The sequence below is a fragment of the Pseudorca crassidens genome, chromosome 3, assembly GCF_039906515.1.
Source record: "Pseudorca crassidens isolate mPseCra1 chromosome 3, mPseCra1.hap1, whole genome shotgun sequence".
Classification (NCBI taxonomy): Eukaryota; Metazoa; Chordata; class Mammalia; order Artiodactyla; family Delphinidae; genus Pseudorca; species Pseudorca crassidens.
The window spans coordinates 137,927,562-137,955,090 of NC_090298.1; the positions used below are offsets into that span (position 1 = coordinate 137,927,562).

Genomic DNA, 27,529 nt, shown 5'->3' on the forward strand with positions numbered 1-27,529 from the left:
AGCCCCAGGGGAGGAGCTTCATGGTGGGCTGAGGGTCCTCCCTGGATTCATCACTCCTTGCCCAAACAAGAGAGGTGTCTGGCCTCACACAAGGCTGTCAGTATCCATTCACCGGAGCTTACCTAGCATCTACTGCACACCAGCTCATTTTAGCAGGACATGGGGTTTATGGAGTGGAAATAGCCACCAAGTGCCCCTCCTGAGCTGTGGTCACAGCATTCCTGGGCCTGAGCTGGGAAACTGCCCTGCATCCTGGCAGAAGCCCACGTGTGAGAGACATGAAGTGGATGTGGATACGCAGGGTATACCAATGTGTTTATACCAACTCTAAAATTTACAATGTACTGTACACACTGTCAAGTCTGTGACTCAAATTTGTCCTGCTGACCAGCATTATAGTGGTCACCAGAAAGCTATCCCGATACCAGCAGGATGCAGAAAGGGGGTGCACGGGGCTGCAGAAACCAGCCCATCTCAAGGGGCAGGGTCAGGTCCATCAGTAGAATGGCAGAGGCCACTGGTGGGCTCTGGCCCTTCTCACGTCATGGTGATGTTTGCTGGAGATACAGAGGCTCCCAGGCCATCTGGAGATGGACCGGGTGTCTGTCTCCATGGCACGAGTCACCCACTGAGAGCAACACTGCAGTCACCCAACACCTTGGGTCATCGCCGAGGACAGACAGACTGACCAACAATGTGAGCATCACTGTCCTGAAGGTAGGGCCCCTGAGGCACGGGCCACCCCTGTGTTTGGAGGCTCTGGGCCCTTCCAGGGCTGAGGCTCCACAAAAGGTGGAGAAAGGTCTCCTGTGCTGTGTGGTCACTGTGATGGGCACCAGGCCACAGGGTCACGGTTTGCAAAGCAGCGAGGCACCAATGCCTCCTCCTTCCACTGGGCTGGCTGGGGCAGGGCGGCAGAAGGCTTCTGCTGGCTTCCTCTCCTCCTCCCCCCTCTCCTCCTCCTCCAGCTCAGTGCTTTTCACGTCTTCCCCAGAATAGAAGACCTGCAGATTTAAACACGCCGAGCGAGGGTGGTGAGAGCCTGCTGGCCCGGCCCGTGGTTATACTCCCGTCCAGCCCCCCACCCCACAGGGGCACGTGCAATCCTCTTGGCTCAGTCCTTGGAGCCCGCCACTGCGCATCATTTCCAACCTCCGCTCGGCTGTGTTAACAGGCCGAACAAGCAGGAGGTGGTGTGTGTCTCTCTGTCATAAGAGTATGGACTGGGGTTCCAGGCCCTGGGGCACACATCTCAACTGCCCACGGGGCAGCCTCCAGTCGTGGGGGATCGTGGTTCCAGCCTCTTCTCCCTACCCCAGCGCTTAAGTTCCTCCTCCACCTCTAAGACCCTGGTCTGACCTGCCCCCTCCCCACGGAGGGGCTCCCAGGAGGCTGACAACCGAGTGTAGATGAAGTCCCTCCACTCTGTCTTGGCCCCAACCGCCCCACCTGCTCCCTCCACCTGCCTCCCACACTTGTCTTGGCACAGAGACTCACCTTAGAGATTTCCACCTCTCTTTTTCTGTTTGGTTCTCTGGACTCTCGCTTTCATAAGAAGCCAAATAAAGACCTAGTCAGAAAATGAAGTGATATTATGCATTTATGAGCCATGACAATAACCTCTTCTACACCCAGAGTCTCACCTGCTTTTTGTTTTTAAATTAAATTGTTGTTGGGAGGTAACTGTAGATTCACAAGCAATTGTAAGAAATAATACAGGGAGATCCGTGTATCTTTTACCCAGTTTCCCCCAATGGTAACCACTTGCTAGACTATAGGACAGGATCATCACCAGGATTTTGGCGCCGACACAGTCAAGATATAGAACATTCCATCACCACAAGGATCCCTCATGCTACCCTTTTATAGCCACACACACTTCCCTCCCATCCCCACACCTCTCTTAACCCCTGGCCACTACTAATCTGTTCCCTGTGTCTATATTTTGTCATTTCAAGAATGTGATATAAATGGAATCACACAGTATGTAACCTTTTGGGATTGACTCTTTTCACACTGTAATTCTCTAGAGATTCATCCATGCTGTAGTGTGTATCAGTGTGGTTCATTCCATTTTGTTGCTGAATAGTATTCCATACCATACTTTGTTTAACCATTCACCCACTGAAGGACATCTGTATGGTTTCCAGTGTTTGGCTGTGACAAATTAAGCTTCTGTAAACATTGGTGTATGAGTTTTTGTGCAAACTTGTAAATTCATTTCTCTGGAATAAATATATGCCCAAGAGTGTAATTGCTGAGTCACATAGTAGTTGCATATTTAGTTTTATAAGAAACTCTTTGTCTGGTTCTACATCCTGAAGATTTTCTCTTGCTTTTTTTTTCTAAAAGTTTTATAGTTTTACATTCAAGCCTGTGATCCATTTTGATTTAATTTTTGCATAAAGTGTGAGACTTAGGTTGAAGTTCATTTTTTGCCCTATGGATGTCCAAATGCACCTGCACCATTTGTTGCAAAGACTATCTTTCCTCCACTGAATTGCTTTTGCACCTTTGTCAAGAATCACTGTGGGTCTCTTTATGGGTCCTCTATTCTGTTACATTGATCTATGTGTCTGTCCTGCAAACACCACACTGTCTTGAATACTGTAGCTATTCAAGCTATATTGGCCTTAATATTGGGTAGAGTGATTCCTCCTGTTTCATTCTTCTTTTTCAAAATTGTTTCAGCTATTTTTGTCCCTTTGCATTTTCATATAAACTTTAGAATAATCTTGTCTGTATCTATAAAAAATCTTCCTGGAATTTTGATAAGAATTGCATTAAATCTGTCCTGAAATTTGGAAAGGAGAACTGATATCTTTGCTATGTTGGAGTCTTCCAATTTATGAATTCGTGTCTCTCCATTTATTTAGATCTTCTTTGATTTCTTTCATCAGCATTGTGTAGTTTTTAGCATACAAATTCTATACATGTTGTGTTAGATTTATACCTAAGCATTTCTTTTTTGATTGATTGTAAATGGTATTGTATATTTAATTTCAGTGAACTCATATTCATTGTGAGTACATGGAAATAAAATGATTTTTGCTTGTTTATTTTGTATTCTGTGATGCCTGCTGAACTCATTTTGTTCTAGGAGTTTTTATGGATCCCTTGGGATTTTTTACATCTTCTGCAAATAGGGGCAGTGTTAATTCCTTTCTGATATGTATGTCTTTTATTCCTTTTCTTGCCTTATTGCACTGACTAGGTCTTCCACCAATGTTGAATAGGAGTTGTGAGAGTAGACATCCTTGAGTTGTTACCAATCTTAGTGGGAAAGCATTCCATCTTTCACCATTAAATATGATGTTAGCTGAAGGGTTTTTGTAGATGCAATTTATCAAGTTGGTAAATTCCCTTCTATTCTTATTTTTCTGAGAGTTTTTACCATGCACGGGTGTTGAAATTTGTCAAATGCTTTTTCTCCACTGATTGACACAATCTAGTTTTTTTTTGTTCTTTGGCCTGTTAATATGGTGGATTATACTGGCTGATTTTCAAATATTGAATAGCCTTGCATTTCTGGAATAAGGCCACTCGGTCATGATATATGATTATCTTTATATTTTGCTGAATTATACTTGCTAATATTTTCTTAGGGATTTTTTGCATCTATATTCATGAGGGATTAATCTGGGTAGAGTGTATTATCTGTACTGTCTTTGTCCAGTTTTCATATCATGATAAGACTAGCTTCATAAAATAAACTGGGACGTTCCCTCCTCTTCTTTTTTCTGAAGGAGATTGTGCAGAGTTGGTGTTACTTCATTAAATATTTGGTAGAATTCTCTAGTGTAACTATCTGGGCTCAGACATTTCATTTTGGCATGTTTTTAAATGAAAATTTCAATTTCCCTATTAGCTATAGGGTTATTCAAATTATCTATTTTATGTTGAGTTGTGGCAGTTTGTGTTTTTTGAAGAATTGGTCCATTTCATCTAAATTGTTAAATTTACATGCATAGAGTTGTTCATAGTATTTTCTTACAAGTCTTTTGATGTTGGCAGAGTCTGTAGTGATACCCTATTTCATTCCCGATACTAGTAGTTTCTGTCTTCTCTCTCTTTTTCTTTGTCAAGAAGTTCTTTGCTAGAGGCTGGAAATTTTATTGTGCTTTTCAAAGAACCAGCTCTTCAATTAACTTTTAAAAATTGTTCTGTTTTCTGTTTCATTGATTTCTGTTCTCTTGTGCTCTTATTTCCTTCCTTCTGCTGACTTTTGGTTTATTTTGCTCCTCTTTTTCTAGGTTCTGGGGGTGGGAACTTAGATGATTGATTTGAGGTGTTTCCTTTTTTTTCTAATGTATGCGTTACATGCTGTAAAATTCCCTCTCATCCCTGCTTTAGCTGCACCCTGCAAATTTTGATAGCATTTTCATTTAGTTCAATTTTAAAAAAAATTTCCTTGAGACTTCTTAACTCATGGATTATTTAGAATTGCGTTGTTTAGATTATAAGTGTTTGGACATTTTCCAGTTATCTTATATTATTGATTTCTAGCTTGATTCCACTGTGATCACATGCTGTGAACACATGCTGTATGATTTCAATTACTTTAATTTTGTTGCACTTAGGATATGGTCTATCTTGGTATATGTTCATGGGCAAATGAAAAAAATGTGTATTCTGCTGTAGTTGTATGGAATGTTCTATAAATGTCTATTAGATCCTATTGTTTGATGGTATTGGTGAGTTCTGCTATGTCTTTGCTGATTTTCTGTCTAGTTGTTATATTAATTGTTAAGAGAGGGTGTTGAAATCTCCAAACTATAATTGTGGATCTATTTATTTCTCCTTTCAGTTCTATTGGGTTTTGCTTCATAAATATTGCAACTCTGTTGTTTGGTAGATACACATTTAGGATTGCTATATCTTCTTGGGAGACTGACAATTTTGTCATTACATAATGTCCCTCTCTGCCTCTGGAAATTTTCTTTCCTCTGAAGTATACTTTATCTGATATTATTATTGCCATTTCTGCTTTCTTTTGATTAATGTGTCCCCATCCTTTTACTTTTTAACCTGTCTACATCATTATATTTGAAATGAGTTTCATGTAGGCAGCATATAGTTGGGTCATATTTTTAATTTATTCTGCCAGCCTCTGTCTTTACTTGTTGTATTTGGACCACTTACATTCAATATAAGTATTGATATGTTAGAGCTTAAGTCTGCCTATTTATTTATTATTTTCTATTTGTTCTGTGTTTTGTTTTTCTTCTCTTTCTGTGGGTTACCTGAACAGTTTTTAGAATTCCATTTTGATTTATCTACAGTAAATTCCTAAAGGATATTTTCACTGGATATAGAATTATGGGTTGGCAGTTGTTTTCTTTCAGCACTTGAAAAATGTGCCACTGCCTCTGGCTATGGTTTCTGATGGGGAACCTGATGTCATTTGAATTGTTTTTCTCCTATAGGTAAAGTATCATTTCTCTCTCAGTGCTTTCAAGATTTGTTTCTTTTTCTTTAGTTGCCAGAAGTTTGACTATGATGAGTCTTGGTATGGGTTTCTTTGGGTTTATCCTGTTTGGGATTCACTCAGTTCCTTGAATCTGTAGGTTTATGTCTTTTCCACATTTGGGAAATTTCCAGGCATTACTTCTTCAAGTACTCTTCAACCATACCCAATTTGTCCTCTCCTTCCCAGACTCTGATGACATGAGTGTTAGATCTTTTGTTATAGTCCCACTGGTCCCTGGGGCTCTGGTACAGTCTATATTTTTCTCTGTTGTTCAGATTGTAAAATTTCTATTGTTTTATCTTCCAGCTCACTGATTCTTTCCTCTGTCCTCTCCATTATGCTGTTGAACCCATCCGTTCAGTTTTTTATTTTAGTTATTGCACTTTTCAGTTCTAAAATTTCCATTTGGTTCTTCCTTATATCTCCTGTTTCTCTGCTGAGATTTTCTATATTTTCACTTGTTTCAGGGAGCCTGAGACTGACTGGATTGCCAGCATGCCCTGTCAGGGGAGGTCTGATGGAGCTGAGGGCAGGGCCAGGCTTTTGTCAGAGGGTTTTACCATCCCAGTTGGGGCCCAATACATCTTAAGTCCCTTCTCTTGAATTTCTCAGCTCTTTTGGGGAGGTAGAGGGAAGGATAGGAAGAAGAGAAGATCAAAAGGGAAGGTGCTTCTCTCTAAGGGTATTCCAGAAGGGCTGGGATTTTATTTGCAAGTTCATAGCTGTCTGTCTGACTGGCACACAGCAGACTCTCTAGAAGTATTGTTGACTGAAGGAGTGAATGAAATGCCCCCACCCCACCTCTGCCCTTCCTGCCTCTAGACTCTCCCGACCTCTCTCCTAATGTGCCTTTGACACATTTTATTGCCCAAGTTCCACTGGGTAATGACAACAGTCATCATAATAACTAGTGTAGTAGGTTGAATAATGGGTCCCAGAGATATTTAGGTCCTAATCCCCTGAATATGCCCTTTTGGGACTTCGCAGATGTGATTTAATTAAGGATCTGGAGATGAGGAGATTATCTGGGTGGGCCCTAAATGCAATCACAGGTGTCCTTATAAGAGAGAAAGGGGGAGATGACTACAGAAGGCAATATGATGATGGAAGCAGAGGCTGGAGTAATGTACTTTGAAGATGGAAGAAGGGGCTACAAGCCAAGGAATTCAGGCAGCCATTAGAAGTCATAAAAGGCCAAGAAATGGATTCTCCCACCAGAGCCTCCAGAAATAACCAGCTCTGCCAACACCTCTATTTTAGCCCAGTGTAACTGATTTCAGACTTGCTAACTTCTGTAATCATAAGAGGCTAAATTTATGTTGTTCTGAGGCACTAAATTTGTGGTGATTTGCCACAGCACCAGTAGAAACTAATACAACTAGTATTGATTGAGTGCAGTCCTGTGGGCTTTGCTTGTGTCACGTCAATTAATTCTCACCATGGCCCTGGGAAGTAGTTTCTCTCATTACCTCATTACCTACCCTTTAGAGATGCAGTAGGTGAGGCTTAGAGAGGGTGAGAAAGCTGCCCAGGGTAACACAGCTTCTGGGGTGGGAGCAGCCAGGCTGGTTTATCCATCAGGCTGCTGAGCTTCTCATGTATGTGGAGTAGGGGAGACCCCAGATATGGATGAGACCCCCCCAAAATTACTGGCTCCAAAATATAAAAAATAAAATGGCAAAATTGAAAGTATTAACGATTCAGAAGCAAGTCATTAAAAAGTCCTTCCTCCTAATTTTTTATTTTTGGCAGAAAATGTTTTCCTGGGCATGGGTGTGGGTCCCTGTGTAAAATGCCTGCCATGACAAGGAGCCAGGCCTCCTGTGTGCTGAGCAGGGTTCTCCCAGGGTGGTACCAGGGCATCCTGCATCCAGAGAGCAGCTAACCATGGGGCCACTCTGCTCCCCACAGGGTCCATCAACTCAGCCAGATGACTGTTTGCTTCTCCAGCACTTTCTCTTCTGGAGGAGGGAGCTCCAGGAGTATGCTCATTTAGCAAATTCATAAGCAAATCTGTTGTGTCTGACAAATGATCGGATGGAAATACTGACTATTTAAGGGGACAGACATCAACAGTGCTCTGGAGAAAGGATGCCTCGTTTCATGCTGGTGTGTATCACACATGAACACACACACATACACAGGTACACACTCACACACGCAAACATGCGCATGCACACACCAGGTGTGGAAAGACCCATGGTCAGCCTAGTACTTTGCCACCCCCACATGAGCCCTGGAAGGGCTATTTTTTATCATCATGCCCACTTTCCTGATGAGGAAATTAGGGTCAGACATCGTTCAGATTTACAATGTCCAATGGCATCCAAACTGTGCCTGGGGGAAGCCTGGCCTTGGGGGCCCAACCTGCAGCTCCTCAGGCCCTGTCCTGTGCTCTGGGGGTAGCAACTATTCAGTTGGGGGATGCAGACTTCCCTGCTTCCTTGCAGACCTAGCACACATGGGCGTGGTACATCCCTGCTCAGAGCAGGGGCCCTGAATTGTGATGTGACCAAGAGACCACCCACGAGTTCTGTGGCTGGGTGTCAGGGAGGCCATGGGGCCACCTTACCATCCTCGCTGAAGATGGGAGCAGTGTGCAGGTAGTGGGTGATGCTGGGGTCTTGCTCGAAGGGACACTCCACTTGTTTCCATGTGATGAACTCTCCTACTTGCTTGGCCAGCTCCAGAAATTTCTGCCAGGGACACAGAGACACAAAACGATGCACCCTGAGTGCCTGGAAGTCACCTGTGACAGTGGGGCCGGCCCTGGCCCAGTGTCTCTCATCATCCCCAGTGAGGCCTGCCTCTAGGGTGGGCAAGGTGGGACACGGGGCAGAAAAATGATGGAATCACCCATCAGGAAATCTGGACGTTTGTCACATTTCTTCATTCTCTCTGAAGAATTTGCTATGCCCAGCACCTAGGGTTCACCTGTCCCCCTTGTCATGGCGAGAGAGCAGCCTTGGGCTATGCCATCAGCAGGCAGTGCATTTAGCTAGAGGTGACTATTACTTTAGTTTCATTCTGTTTATTTTTGTGGTTATCTCAACTAATGGCAAGAGATATATCCTTACTTACAGCAACTTTGTTTACATAGAGAATGAGGCGAATACATTTAAATAAATGTATTTAAGTAAAATTTAATTCATTTAAGTAGAATTTTAATTGAGTAAAATTTAAGTACATTTATTTAAGATTTTAAAAACTGCTAACTTAAAGCAGGATTTTAAATACAAAGCTGTGACTGGGTGAGAACCCCACTCTGTGGCATTCTTTGATCAGCCTTGGTGTCTGCCCCCAGTCCCCACTGCCCATGCCCCAGGATCTGGGGCCATATGAGTACCTGTCTTCTTGCCCCTCACTGCTCCCCCACCCATCATTCCGCCCAGGCCTTGATTCTGAGGACCAATTCAAGAAAGGCAAGAGACAGAGTGTGCGTTGGGACCAACTGGAGAGTGAGCTCCCAGGCCCCCTTGGCCCCTGCAGTCTCTCCCAAGCCCAGCCTCTTCCATGTCGCCTCCAGCCTGGACTGCCCCCTGGGATGCAGAGCCCAGGCATCCTGCTGGACTGGGCTTCCTCCAGCTATGCCGGACCCTACGGGTAACCAGACCTGTGGACAGCATGTGAAGGTCTGCTGGGGTGTCCATGTGAAGCCCCACAGCAGAGGCAGCTCCAGGCCAAAAGGCCCAGGCATTCATTGTGGGCCCTGTCAGCAGGAGACACGTGCAGAGCCTTTGGGGGGCCATGTGGCATGTCCACTCCTCCTAGCCACTCTGTGTGGTCATGGTGGCAGCCCTGTTTCACAGAAGGAGAGACTGAGACATGGACAGAGCGAGGGGCTGGCCCAGGACTGGTGCCCCTTGGAGTTGGAGGCTGAGTGGGGCAAGCAGTAGGGTAGGGCTGGCCCTCTCGCAGGAGAAAAGCCCCTTCTTTCCTGTGGATTGGGGGGTACCACTGCTCATGGCATGCTCTGTCTGACTCAGTGACCATCTGCTGTCACCATCCTGTGCCCTTGGGGCTCCTGGGTCCCATTCCTCCCCCTCCCCATGCCTAGCCCACCAGCTACTTCGAGACGTACATGCTGGGTAAGCTTGTATGTGGTGTCGAGACATGGAGTGGATCAGCCTGGCCTTGCTTCTAAAGAGCTTGGGGACTTGGGTGCTGTGACTGAGGGATAATAGCCCGCTATAGAAGGGGCCTCTCTCCTCCTGTGAGGTCAAGGGGAACTTCCTGGAAGAGGGAACATTTGAGCTGACAGTGATGAGTGTCTGCAGAGGGAGAGGAAGTCTTTCTCTCCTTCCCACTCTGCCTGACACTTCCTCCTGTTGCTAAGGGCTCCTACTTTGGAAGGCCTCTCCTGACCATGAACTGTGCCCCTGTGCAGCTCCTGTCACAGCACCATGTCAATTGTCACTGTGGGTCTGCAGGGCTGTCTTTCTTGCCAGCCTGGGGCTCCTTAAGGACTGAAAATGATGCTACTTCACCTGTGCTAGACATGAGGCCTGCGCAGAGTGGGGGTCAATGCCTTCATGAGCCTCAGTCTCTTCCTATGGAAGATGTGGGGAGACCCCAATAATCCCACTCTGATGTTGGCTGCAAACTGCTGCACTCTGCCTCGGAGTCCTCCTTTAATCCAACCATTCAGGGCCAGAAATCCTGCTCTGGGAGCTTTTATCAGCCTGCTTAACTAGGTGGCAGGCCCTCCAAGGCCCCTGGACCCTACCTCAAAGTTGATGTGTCCATTGGGGAGGCGGTTGGCACAGCCTTCGTTTAGGAAGTAGATGTCTTTGATGAGCAGGCTGAAGAAGGGGATGACGATCTGGAAGGGAGAGGGTGCAGGTCAGCCCTCAGTTGGCCTCCCCACAGTGGCTGCATAGGAGAGAGGCAGCCTTGCCAGCAGCCACCTGCCCCAGGGACCTCAGATACAACACCAGGATGCAGAATGTGGGAGAGACTTCCCACCTGGGCAAGGCTGGCCAGCCTCAGGGCTTCATGGGCCATAGGCTACGTAGTACGTACCATGGGGAGCAATGTGGAAACCACAAAGAAAGGAGGCACAAACTAGGGCCAGACCATTTCTTTCCAAGTCCCACCAGACCCCAGTGCAGTGCTGATTGAGCTCCTACTGTATACAATGCCATTCCCCTTCCTGTTGGGGCTGGGTGAAAGATGCATAGTTTCAGTGGCCTTTGAACATTTCTCCCATCGTCTGTTGGGAAAGGCCAATGGGAACTTCTCCCCACAGTCCAGGGGTCCACAGACTTAGGTCTCCTGACTCATGTGCCCCAGGAGGAATGGAGTGTGCCGAGCACACTTAAATATAAAATAAAAATTTTAGAAAAGAATAAATATACTGAAATAGAAAAATATTTTTTTTAAGTTTTGGTTTTATGAATCAAAAAATATGCTAATGGAATGTGAATTATCTGCTGTGAAATTCTGTGGCCTCTTTTAAAAATATACATTTAACAATTTGCCATTCTATGTCTTTCTTGATGCTAAAGATCTGATGCTGCTGCACTATGGTAAGGCTGAAAGCATCCCTACTCTGGTTCCTGAAGGGACAGGCTTATGTGCTCAGCCTGAGAAGGATGGGGTCTCTGTGTTTCACTGTCAGATGTCTTGTTTCTCCCTCCTTGTTCCATACCTGCTAACCCCTAGAGAAAGGAGTCCAACTGGTGACAGCTCAGACTACTCTTGGGGAACCAGCTGGGTCTACCTTGTGTTGTGGGTTGAACTGTGTCCCTCAAAAAGTTATGTTCAAGGACTTCCCTGGTGGTGCAGTGGTTAAGAATCCGCCTGCCAATGCAGGGGACACAGGTTCGATCCCTGGTCCGGGAAGATCCCACATGACACGGAGCAACTAAGCCCTTGTGCCAAAACTACTGAGCCTATGCTCTAGAGTCTGCAAGCCACAACTGCTGAAGCCTACTGAAGCCAACTGCTACAACTACTGAAGCCCACGGGCCTAGAGCCCATGCTCCACCACAAGAGAAGCCCGCGCACCACAACGAAGAGTAGCCCCCACTTGCCACAACTAGAGGAAGCCCGTGCGCAGCAACGAAGACTCAATGCAGCCAAAAATAGAAAGAAAAAAAGTTATGTTCATGTCCTAAACCCCCCAGTGCCTATGAATGGGAACTTATTTGGAGATAGAGTCTTTGCTATGGATGGAATCAAATGGAGATAAGGTCACATGGATTAGGTGGGCTGGTATTTTTATAAAAAGAGGGAAATTTGGACACACACAGGGAAGGTAGTCATGTGACAACAGAGACATAGATGGGAATGATGCAGCCACTAGCCAAGGAGTGCCTATGGCCATCAGAAGCTGAAAGAGGCAAAGAAGAATCCTCCCCTAGAGCCTTTGGAGGGAGCATGGCCCTTCCAACCTTGATTTTGGCCTCTGGCCTCCAGAACTGTAAGAGAACACATTTCTGCTGTTCTAAGCTACCTAGTTTATGTGCTTTGTTATGTCAGCCCAGGAAACTAACACATCTGCTCTGCCCTTAGGCTCCAGAGCTGGGCACATGTGGCCAGGCCAGCTAGTGCCGGCTTCCAGCCCATCACCCTTAGGCCCGGGCACCAGGCCCTGACACTTCTGGCTCAGGGACTGCCTAGGTCATTCCCCAACCAAGCTGACAAGGGCTTTGATGTGAGGACCTGGGCACTGACCACTCGGCAGAGCATAGAAGCATGGATGGCTCAGCTGGGCGGGGCAGATGGGGAAACCAAGGTCCATAGAGTGGTAGGGCCTGGCACAAGGTCCAGCTAGTGATCACCAGGGCCAGGACCAGAGCCAGGTTTAGCAGGGTTTGTCCACAACTGAGGGGTTTCCTGGGATGCAGGACTTGTGATACTAAACCTGGGGCAGTCCTAGGCAAACTGGGATGAACTGGTCACCCTAGATTTATGTCACTTCCACAAACATTTGCTCATGTCTTCTCTATGCTAGGTGCCGGGGCTTGGGGGACAGTGAGAGTGTGTCACACACATTCATTCCTGATCCCAGTATAGTGGGAGACAGTCAAGGGAACAACCTACAAAACAAGGAAGCCTCATCTTGGCTTCCCCCACGCTGGCTTTAGTCCCTTGCTGTGCTCTCAAAGAGTGTCTCCACTTACGCCCTTGTCACCGGGGCATTGGTGGTGGGCCTGAGTGCTTCACTGTGCTGAGGTATATACACATGAGATCATGTTTCATCCTCATCACTGTCCTGTGAAATAGGGCTTTTATGACCCCACCTCACAGATGAGGAAGCTGAGACTCAGACAGGTTAAGTAACTCATAGAAGCTCACACAACAGTAAGTAGTGGATGCAGGACTAGGACTCTGCTCCAGAGCCCCTGTCCTGTCTTCTTCCTCACTGTGCCAAGAGGGAGGGTGGTCTCTATCCATCTCCCACCACCCACACTGGTGCTGAGTCCCTGGTCCAGTTCTTGTTCATGATGGCTGAATTGAGTTGGAATGGGGAGACCCACTGAGACGGGCAAGGGTGGGGATTAAGGGCTGTGGGACTCTGGGGACAGAGACGGCTCCTCATGGGCCTGGTGCAGGTTTCCTGGTGGCAGGGCCATTGAAGTGGTCCTCTGGGTGGCAGCATTTCCCATGTGTGAGAATTTTTCACCACTTCTGTCTGTCCACATGACTGTAAACCTGGGCCATTGTTTTCTGGACCTGAGCATTTCCATCAGAACCCAGCTCAACCTGGAGGGCACCCAGAGAAGCCTGTGTGGAGGGTGCTTTGTCACAGAGACTAGGGGAGAGTGAGGGGCAGACAGGAGCCAGCCATAGGCAGGAAGAAAACACAAAGTGACCTCCTGGCCTCAAAGTTTCAGCTGGGGGCACTGGGAGACTGCGAGAGCATCTGCAAGCTTCTTTCCCTCCTTCCCTACTTCATTTCCTCCCTCTTTCCTTCCCTCTCACCCTCCCTCCCTTTTTTCTTCCTTCCAACCTCCAGCCTTCCATTCTTCTATCTTTCCTTCCTCCCTTCCTTGCACACTTCCATCCATCTATCTATCCTTCCTTCCATCCATTCTTCCATCCATCCATCCATCCGTCCATCCATCCTCCAACCTTCCATCCATTCATGAAGGAGCTTCTGTGGGTCTAGCCCATGGTCCATAACTCCCTGGAAGTTAGAGGAGAATGCAGTGAAACTAAGTGCACAGCTCTGTCAGTCTCCCACCTATAGCCCCAGACCTAAATGCACAGCGTCCCAGCACCCCAGAGCTAGAAGGGGTGCAGAGAGCGTGAGCACAAAGTCCCAGTCTGTTCACTCTGCTTTCAGGGTAGAAGGAAAAGAGTGTAGAGCACCAGTGCTGTGACTGACACCTCAGTCCAAAGGCTGCAGCCTCCTCTAGGCACCCCCACCCACAGTCCAACTCCTGGGCCAGAAACCAGTACCCCTGTGACTGCCACATGGTACCTGTGCCCCGAGGACGGAAGGTAGAAAAGACTGGGAGACTTAGAGTCTGATTCCTGGCTCTGTTGCCTACTTGCTGAGTGACTTGGCTAGTGAGGGCTCCTCTCTGAGAATCAGTCTTCTAATGCAGAAAGTGGCAATGCTGAAGTCTACCCCATGGAATAGTTGTCAGAATTAAATTGGGAGATGGTGGTCAAGTGGCCCTCATGCGGTGGGTGCTCAGTGAAGCGAGAGTACCCCTGCTGCCCTGGTTTTCCAGCTTCCTGGCTCCCGGGGGACAGGCTCACCTGCCCTGGGACTTGAGGACATGCCTTGCTGAGTGCTGCACCCCTACACCAGGCTCCCCGGGACCCAGCATTGCTGAAGTGCTGACAGCCTGAACAGGAAGGGTCAGCTGGACAGGACATGGCCAACAGTGTGGCCTGGGTCTGCGCATAATCTGTGCTCTGCGGGGAGGAGGCTGGGAAGGCCTGGTGGGTTGCACGAGCATGCATATCTCAGCCTGCTCCCCAAACCCGACCACATATGCATCCAATACGATCACAGAGTCACTTCGAATTTCAAGAACAGCAACTGGTTCTATTATCCTGTGAGCTGGAAGCAACTTCCACAAACTATGGTGGGGCCCTGATTCCACCAATGTTCCTGCAAGAGACCAGACTGAAAAGGCACAGCAAGTCTTGCTGTTTTCTCTCCATGGAGATGAACGACTCTAATCATCAAGCTGGTGACAGGTTTTAAGCTGGCGGATCATGGCAATCCCAGGACCTGGGACGGTTTCTTGTATCAGAGGCCACTAGGAGAATTTGGAGGAGAAACAAAATTGATCAGGATGACCAAATGCTCTCCAAATGCAAATGTATAAGAACAAGATCTGTGAAAATGCAATTCTGTGGCAAGAAGCCACAGAATTTTGGTTTAGTCATTTCCAAAAACATAAATGTGATCTGAGGCCACATCAATGAAGGTATTGACTTTAGGATAAGGAGGTGTAAGACCCTATGTACTTGGAACCACAATTTGATCTGAAACAGAGGGACCCTGACAAATGGAGCTGTTCAGAGAACAAAGGGACCCAAAAAGGGAGGGAACTGGAGACCACAGCATGGCAGGGCAGGCCTGGGGCTGCTGACTCAGGAGGAGAGAGGGAGGCGGGGCCTGGGGCTCAGAAGGACTGGTGGCTGGAAGAGGGAATGGCCTTACTCTGTGTGGTCCTCTGGAGAGGACAGCCCCAGGTGGCTGACACAACCCCACAAGGCAGCACTTGCTACCAGTTAGAGCTGCTGGGGGGTGGGTTGATCTGTTTGGGGAGGTGGTGAGTTCCCTATACTGGAAGCATGCGAGCAAGGTGACACGACTCTCTTATTATAGATGCTGCAGAAGGGCAGGGGATTGGACCAGATGACCTTCAAGTCACCATCCCACCTGGGCCTAGGTGGTCTGGAGCAGGGAGGGGCTCTGAGGGCTGGGCAAGCCTCTGACCTACCTTCTCTCGGCTGCTGTGGGCGGTCAGGGAGCGGTGGGCTGCCCCGCGCAGGGCTGTTCTATAGTTGCAGAAATTCCCTGTTGGGTCCATCTGGTGCTGGAAGGAGATAGGGAGGCATTTGGGCAACTGTGTCCTGGGGATGGCTGGTGGCACCCAGCAGCCCAGCAGCCTTGCTTACCTCGAGGATGAAAAACTTGGCTGTCTTCACTTTGGCCCAGGTCTTCTTCAGTCTTGAGACAGGGCTCATGTTCATGCCAGCTGAAAGAGGGAAGGCTGAGCTGGGGGCAGGGCCAGGCTGGGAGGACTGTTCTGAGCTGCACAGTCCCTCTGTGAGGCCCCCAGCTGGCCTAGCCCCTCAGGCTGCACCCTGACCAGGGCTGATGTTTGTGGAGCCTCAGCCTGCCAGATGGAGGGTGGGTGGGTGCTAATGGACACTGTGTACAGGTAGGCCTGGCTTCTGTATGTGCAGGGCCCCTGTCCCAGTCCCTGTCCCACACTGGCCCTATACTGTGACCAGGGGCCTGCTTTGGGCCCCTGCTTTCCCTGGGTCTGGGGACACACTGCCAAGCTCTCATCAAGCACCCTGAAAGTCCTGGGCTTGCCTCAAAAGGGGCACCTCCCCAGGACCTTTGGGGTGGGGTGGGGGGAACATGGGCCCAGCCTGCACCCACCCCCTGCTCAGGTGGCTTGCACCCCACCTGCCTGGGTGTGCCCACTCCACCCTCTCTGGGAGCACTTGCACCGGGGGCTCCAGGCCCACTCACAGATGATGGCCATTAGGGAGTTGAAGTTGCCGATGTTGAAGCACTCACGGGCTACGTCGATGAAGAACTCAATCACCTGGGCCCTCTGTTTCTTCTTGGACAGCTGGGGACAGGGCATATGAGCCTCAGTGATGAGGTGTCCCCACCCTGCCCTGACCACACACCCTGCTTACCTGTCCTATCCCTCATTAATCTTCTTTAAGCCCATTTCACAGCTGAGATGCTTGATGCCAAAGCAATTTGTAGCCCAGGGACTGAGGCTCTCAGTGCACCCTGGGTGGAGCTAGCACAGAGCTCATTGCCATGGAGGGCCGGATGGGGGCTGGTGGGACTCCTGTTGCCACACAGGAGCCACCTGCAGCATGGGAGGTGCTGGGGGCCCCCACATGTCCTCCTGCCCTCTCAGGCCTAGCTCCAGCACCCCTACACCTAGAAGCAGAAAACATGACTCCCTCACCTCTCTTCCCAGCACCAAACTTCTCCACTTCACACGGGGTGCGGGGACCCCACGGTGACCCCGAGGCTCTGTCCCCTAGCAGCCCCACCAATGCTTTCTGTCGACTGACTGTGATTTCAACCCCAGCTCGAGTCGAGCGTGTGAGACTTTGATCTCTCTGATGGGTCAGAACCAAACTGTGTCCTCTCCCAGGCTGAAGCGCTGCCTGACTCTGGGGTGGGCTCTGTCCAGGCTTCACTCAGGCAAACCCCCGTCTTAGCTGCCAGGCCAGTGATGCGGTGTCAGAAGCAGGCAAGGCCCAAGGAACCCTACAGTGTTCTTTCCACGTAGATTGCCCTCCTCCCATAATTGCAGAAGTGGTCCTTACTGCTGCCAAGAAGCTTGCTGTGGTGTCTGAGGAGCTGTGCATCCAAAACCCCTTCCGAGAGCTGCCCGCCTGAGGTCCTGCCCTTTCATGGGACAGCCCACACGGGGATGGTGATGGTGACCGAGCAAGGTGGGGGATCAGGGCCAACTACTAGGGTGGATGTGGGCACTCTGACAGGAAGCACTGTCTCAGGCTGAGGTATCACAGATAAGCTTCTCCTTTCTCGGTCGCAGACCCCTCATAAACACCTTATGCCCCAAGCTCTGTCTCAGTGTCTGCTTCCAGAGAGCCCACCCTGGCACATATGCTGCCTCCAATCTTCCCCTGAGACGGGGGACCTTGGGCTTCACCTGACAGTGGGAGAATGGGCTTGGGAGAGGGTTCCACTGCCATAGGAAGGGAAGAGGGTGGGCAGGGTCTGGCTTGGCGGGGCTGAGACCTGGTGGCGAGCATGTCCAGCTCAGTGTTTCCTGGTCTTCCTGCTTTCCAGGAGAAGCCAGAGACCTGGACTTTAAAGTGCAATCTCCCACTTCTTAAAGGTTAGATTATTTCTACCTCTAAGTCCTGAGTGAGCCAAATGGAATTTGTCTGCAGGCCAGACCAGTCCGCCCCAGGAACACGTGGAAGAAGCAGAGCCCGCCCCCCTCTCCCTCAGCAAGCATCTCTCTGACACCCTCTGTGACTGGCAGGTGGATCCACGCCAGGCAGGATCCACTGGCACGCCAGGATCCACCGCATCACTGACCTGGCAGCTAAGACGGGGGTTTGCCAGGCTCTACCCAGAGGGGAGATATCACTACAGGCAAGCTGGGTGACACCCGGTGTCCCAGAGCGTGCCCAGCCTGGCCCTGGGCTTGGAGACAGGCTCATGATGCTCTTCTGGTTCCCTCCCAAGAAGGCTCCTCTCAAGCCCTGGCCACCTTTGGCCATGCCAGGTCAGGCCCTGGCTTCCTACGCACCATGCAGATCTCAGTAGCCACAAGGTAGCACAATCTGTTGAACCATTTCACGTAAGCCTCCAGGTTGTTAGTCTTGTCACTGAAACAAGGCTAGGAAAGACACAAGGACCATGCTCAGGCTTTTTGTCAATAACTTTTTGAACACGAATAACTTTTTGAAGTCAGCCATGATCATTATAGACAATCTGGGAAATGTCGCAACCTCAAAACCATCCACAAATATCTCAAAACCATCCAAAAATACATGATTTGACATGTATCCTTCTAGTCTTTTTTTCTATACACTTAAAGACGTAACTTAATATGATATATATATATCATATACCCACACACATAATTAATCCTCATTATTCACAGATTTTGTGTTTGCGAATCTACTTCCTAAAATTTCATTTGTAAACCCCCCAAATAACACTCATGTCACTTCTTGGTCATTTGTGGACATGTGCAGAGTGGCAAAACATTTGAGTCACCCAATGCACCTGTGTGTTCCCAGCTGAGGTTGAGCTGATGCCCTGACTTCTGGTTTCAGCTCCCATACTGTAAACAAGTGTCCTTTTTGTAGTCTATTTAGTGTCTTTTTTTTTTTTTGGCACTTTTGTGCTTTTTCTTGGTGATTTCACTGTTTAAAGTGGTCCCAAGCACAGCGCTGCCATGCTGTCTTGTGTTCCTAAGCACATGAAGGTTGTGACGTGCCCTAAGGAAAAAAATATGTGTTAGATAAGCTTCATTCAGACGTGAGTCACAGTGCTGTTGGCCATGAGTTCAATGTTATTGAATCAACAACATATATTAAATAAGGTCTTATTAAACAGAAACACACATAAATCAAGGTTATATATTGACAGGTTGATGAAAATGTTGTGATGAAAGGCTTGCAAGGAACCTAACCCTATGTTTTCCCCGGGAGTAATGGCTCAGTATTTGCTAATTCAGTGTTCACAACGACTATAGGATATAAAGGTGAATAATGAGGACCAACCATATGTGTTTATGTATGTATGTGTGTATGTATGTTTCTATCTCTATCTCTATATTCTATATATATTCCCACATTTTTCTACATGAACCCTTTCATGTGCTATAAAATATTCTTTGGAAACATAATTTTAAAAATTGATGTAGACTATTCCACTGTATAAATGTACTACAATTCCAGAGAATCCAAAGGAAGTAAAGAAAGAAGGAAAAAAAGAAGCACAAGAGGTAAAGAAGACAAGGTACAACAGAAGACAGTAAAAACAAATCCATCTAGAGCAGTAATTACCCTGATATAGACCAGTCACTGTAATTTTAAAAATCCAGCCTTCTGCTATTTTCAAGAGGTAAACCCCAAACCCAAGGATATAAGTAAAAAAATTGAAAAATACACGTGATAAATATTTATGTGATATTTATCATCACATAGCTATATTAGTATTAGACAAAATAGACTTTAAGGCAAAAAAGGACTCCAAGGCAAGAAGCATTAAGAGAGTTTAAAGGGTAACTGCATAAAGATAAAAGTTTTGATTTATTGAGAATATGTCATGAGTCTAAATTTGTCTGCACCTAATAGCATAGCTTCAAAATATGGAGGCAAAAATAATCCAGAAAGGTAAATTCCTTATAAGGAGGAAATTAAGAATACTTGTTCGTTAAAAGACACAATAATGAGAATGAAAAGCAAAGCAACCAACTAGGAGAAGAAAATTTGCAGTACATCTAACTGACAAGGGATAATTAACTAGTACACATTTTAAAAACTCACTCAAAACTCTTAAAAATCCTTAAGAAAAAGACAAATCACCAATAGAAAACCGAACAAAAATCAGGGACAGGCATTTCATAGACGAGAAAACAAGAATGTCCAAAACACATGAAAAGATGCTCCATTTAACAGTTTGACAAAAATTAAAAAGCCTGACAATTTCAAGCGTCAGTGAGGCTGTGGAGCAAGAATAACTCCCTGCTGGCAGTGTAAATGGATACAGCCTCACCTGGCATCATCTGGTAAGGTTAATCATATGCCCACCCTGTGACGGACACAGTGATTCCCTTCGTAGGTATATATTAGAGCAACATCTCAAAGTGTTGTCCATGGACTCCTGGGGGTCCCTGAGACCGTTTCAGGGGGTCCACAAGGGCAAACCTAATTTCATATTCATAGATTATTGCCTTTCACCATGTTGACATTTGTACCAATGCATAATAGAATGATGGGTAAAATTGCTGCCACCTTAGCCTGAATCGAGACAGAGTCACCAAATGACACCAGTGGCCATCGTGTTCTTCACTACCACACACTCACAGTAAAAGAAAAAAAGTGAGTGTGACTAAGAGTGTCCTTGAGGACAAAAAACTTTTCAGTTTTATTAAATCTCAACCCTTGAGTACATGTCTTTTTCATGTTCTATGTGACAAAATGGGAGTGCAGTTGTCCCTCGGTATCTTTGGGGTGGGAATGGTTCCACCTCCCCCCTCAGATACCAAAATCAGAGGATGCTCAAGTTCCATATGTAAAATGGCGTAGTATTTGCATAAACCTATGCACATCCTCCCGTGTACTTTAAATCATCTCTAGATTACTTATAATACCTAATACAATGTAAATACTATGTAAATAGTTGCTTGGGTGAGCAGTAAATTCAAGTATTGCTATTTAGAACTTTCTGGAGTTTTAATTTTTTCTAATATTTTTGATCTGAGGCTGGTGGAATCTGCAGCTGCAGAACCTACAGATACGAAGGGAGGACTGTAGACATAGGCACTTCTGCTGCACACAGAGTTTTGATGGTGGTCTTGTGGGAAAGCACTGGTGTGACTGACTTGTGAGCTGAACTTTACTCATGGAGCACTATTTTTACCTGAAAGAAGGACTGACCCATTGTGGTTACTCAGACTTCAGTATTTGGTTGATATTTCCTTGAAAATCAACAAAATGAGCCTGTAACTTCAAGGAAAACAACTGATAGTATTCGTTGCCAAGGATAAAATTCAAGTTTTCAAGAGAAAATTGGGAACTTATAAAACATGTATCTGCCTGTGGAGCGTGACAGCTTCCCAATACTTAAGAACTTTTTGGGTGATATCAGTAGTGAATATATATAATGAATATCATTTTAAAATATCATATAATGAAACATGCCAACATTCAGAAGGTCTGCTTGATTCAGTGAACCCATATTTTCCAAATGGACAATATATGTCACAAAATCCTGCATGGGCAAAAAGATCCATTCAAGATGCAAGATGGACCAATGAATTTTAAAGTGATAGAGTTTATTTTCAGATTCCAAATTGCAGCTGATGTTAAAAAATTACCCCTTGTTGAGTTTTAGTGTACTATCAAAGAAGAATATTCACAATTATCTGAAAAGACTGTAATATATGCCTCTCTATTCCAACTACATATTTGTGTGAGGATGGATTTTCAACTCAAATAATGTTAGGTCAAGAGATTGAATGCAGAAGTAGATTAAGAGAATTCAACTGCCTTCTATTTTCAGTCATTAAAGAGATTTGTAAAAATACTGTAAAACAATATCACTCTTCTCATTAATTTTTTTTTATTTTGGAAAATAGAGTTATTGTTCATAAAACTTACATTAACATATAATGAGTTATGATTTTTGAATAAATAAATATTTTAAAAAGTTATTGGCTTTAATGGCTAATAGAATAAATACCGGTAGATATTATTAGTACATAATCAAAAGTTCTTTGGGGTCCTCCATAATTTTTAAGAGTGAAAAAGGCATCTTGAGACCAAAACATTTGAGAACTGGTGCCCTAGAAAAAATGTACCCACATACATTAGAAATGTGTAAGAATGTTCATAGAAGCAATATCTACAATAGCCAAGAGTCTGGAAGCAACACAAAAATGTTCATCTACAGTAGAGTGGGTAAAGAAATGTCACGTGCAATCTTGATGTATTTCACAATAAAAAATAATACTTGGAAAGGGCCAAACCCCCAAACAAAACAAAACAGAACAACAAACAACTCAATAAGAGTAGCAAAGTCTCCTTTCCACTCTTCTCCCAGCTCCATGCTGGGCTCCCCAGAGTAACCAGTATTCCTAGAGATTGTCCACACGCATGTGCAAGGGGATATGTATCATGCACCCTCCTATCTGTTGTTGTTACACAGATGGTCACATACTCTTTGCCACTGCTCTTCACTTTACTTTCTTTTCTCAACAATGGACTTTTGGTGATTATTCCATTCTTACAGTCACTCTTATTCTAATAGTTGCATAGCATTCTATGTATGGATGTATTATAATGTTTAATCAAGTCCCTGTGGATGGTAAGGTAGTTTGCTTCCAGCCTTTGGTCATAAAGCACAGAAAGATATCCCAAATATCTTTGTGCATACATCTTTGTGTACATGTGTGTGTATATCTGCAGGGTAAATTGTTAGGTGTGGAAAGTTGGGGTCCAGAGTGTATATTTCAAGTGTTGATGCTATTGCCATGCTGCTCTCCAAAGTGGCTGTGCCAATTTTACCCCTTACCAGCCATGTATGAGACGGTCCCTTTCCCTGCACATACACACCCATGTTTAATCTTTGCTTATCCGAGAGGTGAAATGCAATTGCATATTCAGTTTTCTCTTCTTTTATTAGGTGCCAGGGCAGAAGACAGGATATTTCCAGTTCTGGTTCGGATTTAACTCCTTGATAAGCACCAGGCTAACTGCTGGTTGGGCTCTGAGAGAGAGGGGCAGGCTCTGAAATTCCACCTTCAGAGGGAAGAGCATGCCCTTAACTTCCCTGGGCAGCTGGCACCAGCCCGCGTTACCCCGGGTGGCCGCTAGAGGGCATCAGCGCCCACCGCAAAGCACCGGGAGGGCACATGGGGTCTTGGAGCGGGCCCCGTGCGAACCTCTACCCTCTAACCCACCCAGGGCTCCTGCTCCTCGACCGCCACTCCGCCCTCGCTGGGTGGGTGACCCGGCCAGGCTCATCCCGCCCTCCCAGGCTTCCCCAGGACTCAGGGCTGCTGGGGTGTGATGGCCTTGGGCTAGGGGCATGGGTGGAGTGGGCACGACCGCTCCAAGCCCATCTGCCCTTGGTCCCTCCGAAGCTGGCTCAGCTGATGCTCCGGGGATCCCCCAGAGGGACCGGTGAGTAGGGGTCACTGCTGGGACAGTCCGTCCAAGGGCCTTCTACCTTTGTGCTGGCCAGAGGGTCCTTGTTCACAAAAGCCTGGACAAATTCCTCAGGTCCAATGTGTTGTAGCCGTTCCTGCACCAGAGACAGAAAAGGAGTTGGGAAAATGGGAAATGTATGGGGAAGGGATGCTCCCTGGGGGCCTGGCATGGGCCCAGCTGCCCTTCTCACCGGGCCTCTACAGCCCTGTTCTGGGTTGTCACAGAGCTTAGCACCATCTTGAAGGGGGCAGCCCCTCCTTTCCCATGCTCAGGGGCTGCTGTATTTCATGGGGGCAGGGGTCAATGTCTCCATAGGGAGTGCTTGTAGGGTGTGATACCTAGGAAACCAGGCTCGGAGTCGGGTAATTGAAATGACCTGCTCCCTCCAGGGTAGGCCTGATGGCTAAGAGCATGGGGTCTGGGTCAGAATTGAATCCTGGCTCTGTCCCTTCTGCTGTGTGACTTCTGGCAAGTCACTTAAACACTCTGGCTTTAGCTTCCTCAACTGTGAAAAGACAATAATAATAGCACCTATCTGGTAAGGTGGTGGGAAGATGAGATAGTGCACGTAACTCTTGAATATAATGCCTGGAAACCAGTAAGGGTGCCATAAACGATGGAGGTTTAAAAGAAAAGAACCCTACTCCCCAGCTTCCCTTCTCTCTGGGGCAGGCCCCTTTGGCCTCTGCATCTACAAGGAGCCCAATATACTGGAGGTTAGGCCAGGGCATCCCTTTCACACACAGGAAGGCCTGTCTGCGCTTCTCTGGAAAGCTGGGGTGGGTACAGTGTGACTGTGTGAGTCCTGGATGGGGAAAACCGAGGCCCGGGTGGGGAAGGCCTTGGATGTGGGAGGATCACACATCAGGTGGTGTCAGAGCCAGGATCTGAACCTAGTTCCTCTGTCCCAGGCCTGGACTCTCAGGCAGGCCAGAGGTCAAAGTTGGGCAGGGCTGGTACCTCCAGCCTTCCTGTTCCTCGCCCCAGGTGTGGTGAGAGACTGCTCCAGAGTCAGGGTCCTCTGGAGATGCCTGGGTGGCCCTGATGTGATGGGCTCAGGCCCTGGGTTAGGCTGAGACCAGGTGGGGTACAAGACGGGGAGTTGGGGGGTGGCCCACTATTTTCAGTGTTCCAGGCTCTGGGTCTGAGTGGAGGGCGGTGTGGGCCTGCTCACCAGCTCTATGTGGGTCAGCTGCTGAGCCAGTGTGTAGGGGTCACTGCAGATGCTGAGGAGCTCCCTGTGGATAGAGGCTGGAGGCTTGTTCCTGTAGGAGATGGGCTTGTCAGTGCCCAGCAGGCTTTCCGGCCCCTGGCCCAGAGCTGCCAGCTTCTGGTGCAGAGCCTGCAGGAGCTGATGCATCCTCTTTCGGTATGCCTGGAGGAGGGTAGAGAGAGGGTGCTCAGGCCTGGAAACCTGTCTCCGCATATCTAATAGCTGAGGCAGGCAGGCTCCCCAGCTGTCAGGGATGGGCTGCTCCTAGGTGTGCCTGCACCTCCCCGACCCTGAAATAGGACCCAATCCAGGGCAGGCTGGGTTTGGGGCCTACAGTCAAGGCTGGCTGGGGAGAAGGCTGCAGGATCACCAGCGGGAGCCAAGAAGAGCACACATTAGGGAGAGTGGCTGGGTGCAAGCCCCCCCAGCTGTCTGGGGAGAGGGGCAGCATGGGGTGGGGACTGCCAGGGGGTAGAGGGATAGAGGAGGGAGATGTGGAATGGACCCTGCCCTGGGTGCTAGTCTTTTGCTTGGCTTCAATGGGGGTCCCCTCCTGTCTCCCAGGCCTAGCTTAGAGAGGCTTTCCCTGACCAGCCTTGCTGTTCATCCTCTGCCCCTGGCACTCTGTCTCCAGCTCACCCTGTGTGACTTCCTTATGGGACCACTGCAAGAGACGATTGGGGTTGTTTACTCCCCTGCAGAATGACAGCTCGGCAGGGGCAGGGAAGTCTGCGTTAACCTCTCTGTGTCATAGCTCTGGGCATGCAGTGGACACTTGATAAGCATTTACTGTACCGACAGAGCCCCTCACCATGCAGCTCAGATGCTGGGCTTGGTGCAGGGACCACCCTCCCACCCCATGGGGAAACTGATTATTGCCCCTCAGAGACCCCTATTTCCAAGGAAGGTGCATCAGACTAGCTGGGTTTACTGAGCAAGTGGTCCACACATTCCCAAAGGTTTGGTCAGTAGCCCACAGAACAGGCCCCCGACTGGTCAGCAAATGGCTCCCCCAGAAGTGGATTCAACCCCCTTGAGCCAGGACCTGGCCTGGGAGTGGCAGTGGGCATCTGGGGCCTGGACTCCTGCCAACAACAAGGTGTCAGGAAGACAGGTTCCCAGCAGGGCCTGGTCCCAGAGGCCTCAGAAGAAGGTTGTGGATAGTCAGTACTACCAGGTAATTTCAGATAGAAAAAGTGCACATTCTTCATGCACACAAACCCAGAGGCATTTTGCAGGTGGGGCGTAGGGTGTAGGGCTTGCCTGGGGGACCTCAGTGTTTCCTCAAGTCTCTGATGGGGCTCAAAGGAGCACTGAGGTCCAGCATTGTTGGTGCCCAGAGCTCTGGTGATGGAGGTGGCATCCCAGCCCCTTATGAAAGTGCTTCTCTGTGGAGTGGCCAGGGCAGCTGTGGTAGAGCCCTCAGGACACAGGAAACCCGAACCCAAGCCCAAACCCTAACACTAACCCTAACTCCCAGAGCCGTGGGGGGCAGACCCAGAAGGCACCCATGGGTTAGCTGGGCAGTGTGTGGGTAAACTGAGGTCCAAGTCTTCCCTTTGTCGCCAGTGGAAGGAACAATCCGTCTCAGCTTTGCTGTATCCAAAAGTGTGGTCAGCACCCATGCTGCCTCCCAGGTCTTCATTTGAGTGCCAGGAAGATGGTGAGTTAGGTCCAGTCAGAGCCAGCCCCGGTGACACAGTCACTGGTGATTCCCAACACCTCCACCAGCCCCCCACCTCTCTCTGCTACCCAGCCCAGAGGTGGCTACACTGGCTGTTGAGATCCCGCATTTCCCACTCAACCCTCCACCATCCCATCTGCCTCCTCTCCTGTCACCAGACTAACTCTCACTGGCACCAAGGACCTCCTGTCATGAAAGCCAGGGGCTGTTTCTCAGGCAGCATCTGCCTCAGCTCCCCAGTTTCTCCTGCCTTGGGCTGTTTGTAGGCTTGTCTGTCTGCACTGTGATTGCATGCTGGGTTCCTCCTGCCTCTGTCTATTCCTTTCTTCACCATCCTCTGTACTTCATTCCTGGGTTTTCTGGTTCATGTGCAGAGTGTTGTTTAGTATTCGTGTGCAGACAACCTTCTCCTCTGATCTCCAGAGCCATGTGGGCAAGGGGCCACCTGGACCTGGTGCATGCAAGAAGTCATGCTCTCCTCCCCAGGCCTGCCTCTTCCACCTGCATCCCTGTCCGCTGAACGGAGCACTGGCATCAGGCACCTGGACGTGGAGCCATCCTCAAACCACCTTCTCCCTCAGGCCCTCCAGGCCATCACCAACCCTCTTGATTTTGTCTTCTTCCATTTCCATGCTTGTCATCCACCACAGTGTATGTGGTCCAGGCCATAGTCATTTCCCTGGTGGCTGCAGTGGCCTCCTCAGTGGGCCCCATGCATTCACGCCAGCCTCTCTCCATTCCACCCTGTAGCAAGAGTGTTCTGTTCAAAATGCACATTTGACCACTGCATGCTTCTTCCCTAAATTGCCTCCCTGCTTTTGCAAAGACAAAAAGCCTGACGTGGCTTGGAGGCCCTGAGGTCAGCTCTGGGCATGCTCAATGGCCTCCATGTAGCCCTTGCTCCTCTTTTCTGTGCTCCAGACACAGACCACTCCCCAATCCCTTTGACCCCTTGTCCCTCCTGCCCCATGACCCAGGCAGGACCTGTACAGCCTTCTCCCTCCAAGCTCCATGCCCTTCCTTCAGAGCCCTTGTCCAAGCCTCTCACTGGAGTACCAGCTCCATGAAGGCAACACTGGGTCACTCTTTGCTGGTCCCCAGCATGAACAGGAGGGGCCCACACATATTTGCTGATTAGATAAAACTGGCCTTCACCTGCTTCTAGACAGTCAGCCTCTCCAAGGCAGACTTCAGAGCTCTACTGAAGTCAAGGATGCAGTGCATCTGTGGCTACAGTTTGATAGAACCAGGCACTGGCCCTATCTTTAAAAATATGCAGACAATTTAGCAGGACTTGTTTCTATTGAACCAATATTCACTCCAAACAATTGCCATTGCTTGCGTGCTAATTCATTTAAAAATTTTCCTTTAGCGTTAACCTCAAGCTTATGTGTTTTTTCCTGAATCTTCTGTTCCCCCTCTGAATGTGGGGAAGGTATTTGACCTTCTCTTTGACCTCCTCTCATTCTCTCACTGATTTCTACACCTTGTGGACACCGTCTGGGAGATCTCAGTGAATCTGGGCAGGCCCAGGGACCTACCGCTGAGAACGCCAGTGTGTTCC

The 27,529-nt window shown here is 48.2% G+C and overlaps 1 protein-coding gene across 17 annotated transcripts in view; it reads right to left on the reverse strand.

Annotated features, from left to right (window-relative positions):
- Nucleotides 1–298: 298 nt before the first annotated feature.
- The window catches only part of RASGEF1C (RasGEF domain family member 1C), a 97,782-nt gene continuing 70,551 nt past the window's right edge, over nucleotides 299–27,529 (reverse strand). For 13 of the 17 annotated variants that reach the window (XM_067732606.1, XM_067732601.1, XM_067732608.1 and 10 more), the window contains 10 exons: nucleotides 24,243–24,443; nucleotides 23,088–23,162; nucleotides 17,932–18,021; nucleotides 16,149–16,251; nucleotides 15,563–15,642; nucleotides 15,385–15,480; nucleotides 10,197–10,292; nucleotides 8,043–8,166; nucleotides 1,498–1,570; nucleotides 299–1,004 (listed from right to left, as the gene is read on the reverse strand). In XM_067732606.1, the coding sequence (XP_067588707.1) occupies nucleotides 980–1,004; nucleotides 1,498–1,570; nucleotides 8,043–8,166; nucleotides 10,197–10,292; nucleotides 15,385–15,480; nucleotides 15,563–15,642; nucleotides 16,149–16,251; nucleotides 17,932–18,021; nucleotides 23,088–23,162; nucleotides 24,243–24,443 (963 nt within the window). In that variant the 3' untranslated portion in view covers nucleotides 299–979. Of the gene's footprint in view, nucleotides 1,005–1,497; nucleotides 1,571–8,042; nucleotides 8,167–10,196; nucleotides 10,293–14,473; nucleotides 14,695–15,384; nucleotides 15,481–15,562; nucleotides 15,643–16,148; nucleotides 16,252–17,931; nucleotides 18,022–23,087; nucleotides 23,163–24,242; nucleotides 24,444–27,529 lie in introns of those variants that run through there. The other 4 variants (XM_067732612.1, XM_067732614.1, XM_067732613.1 and 1 more) reach the window with 4 other exon arrangements.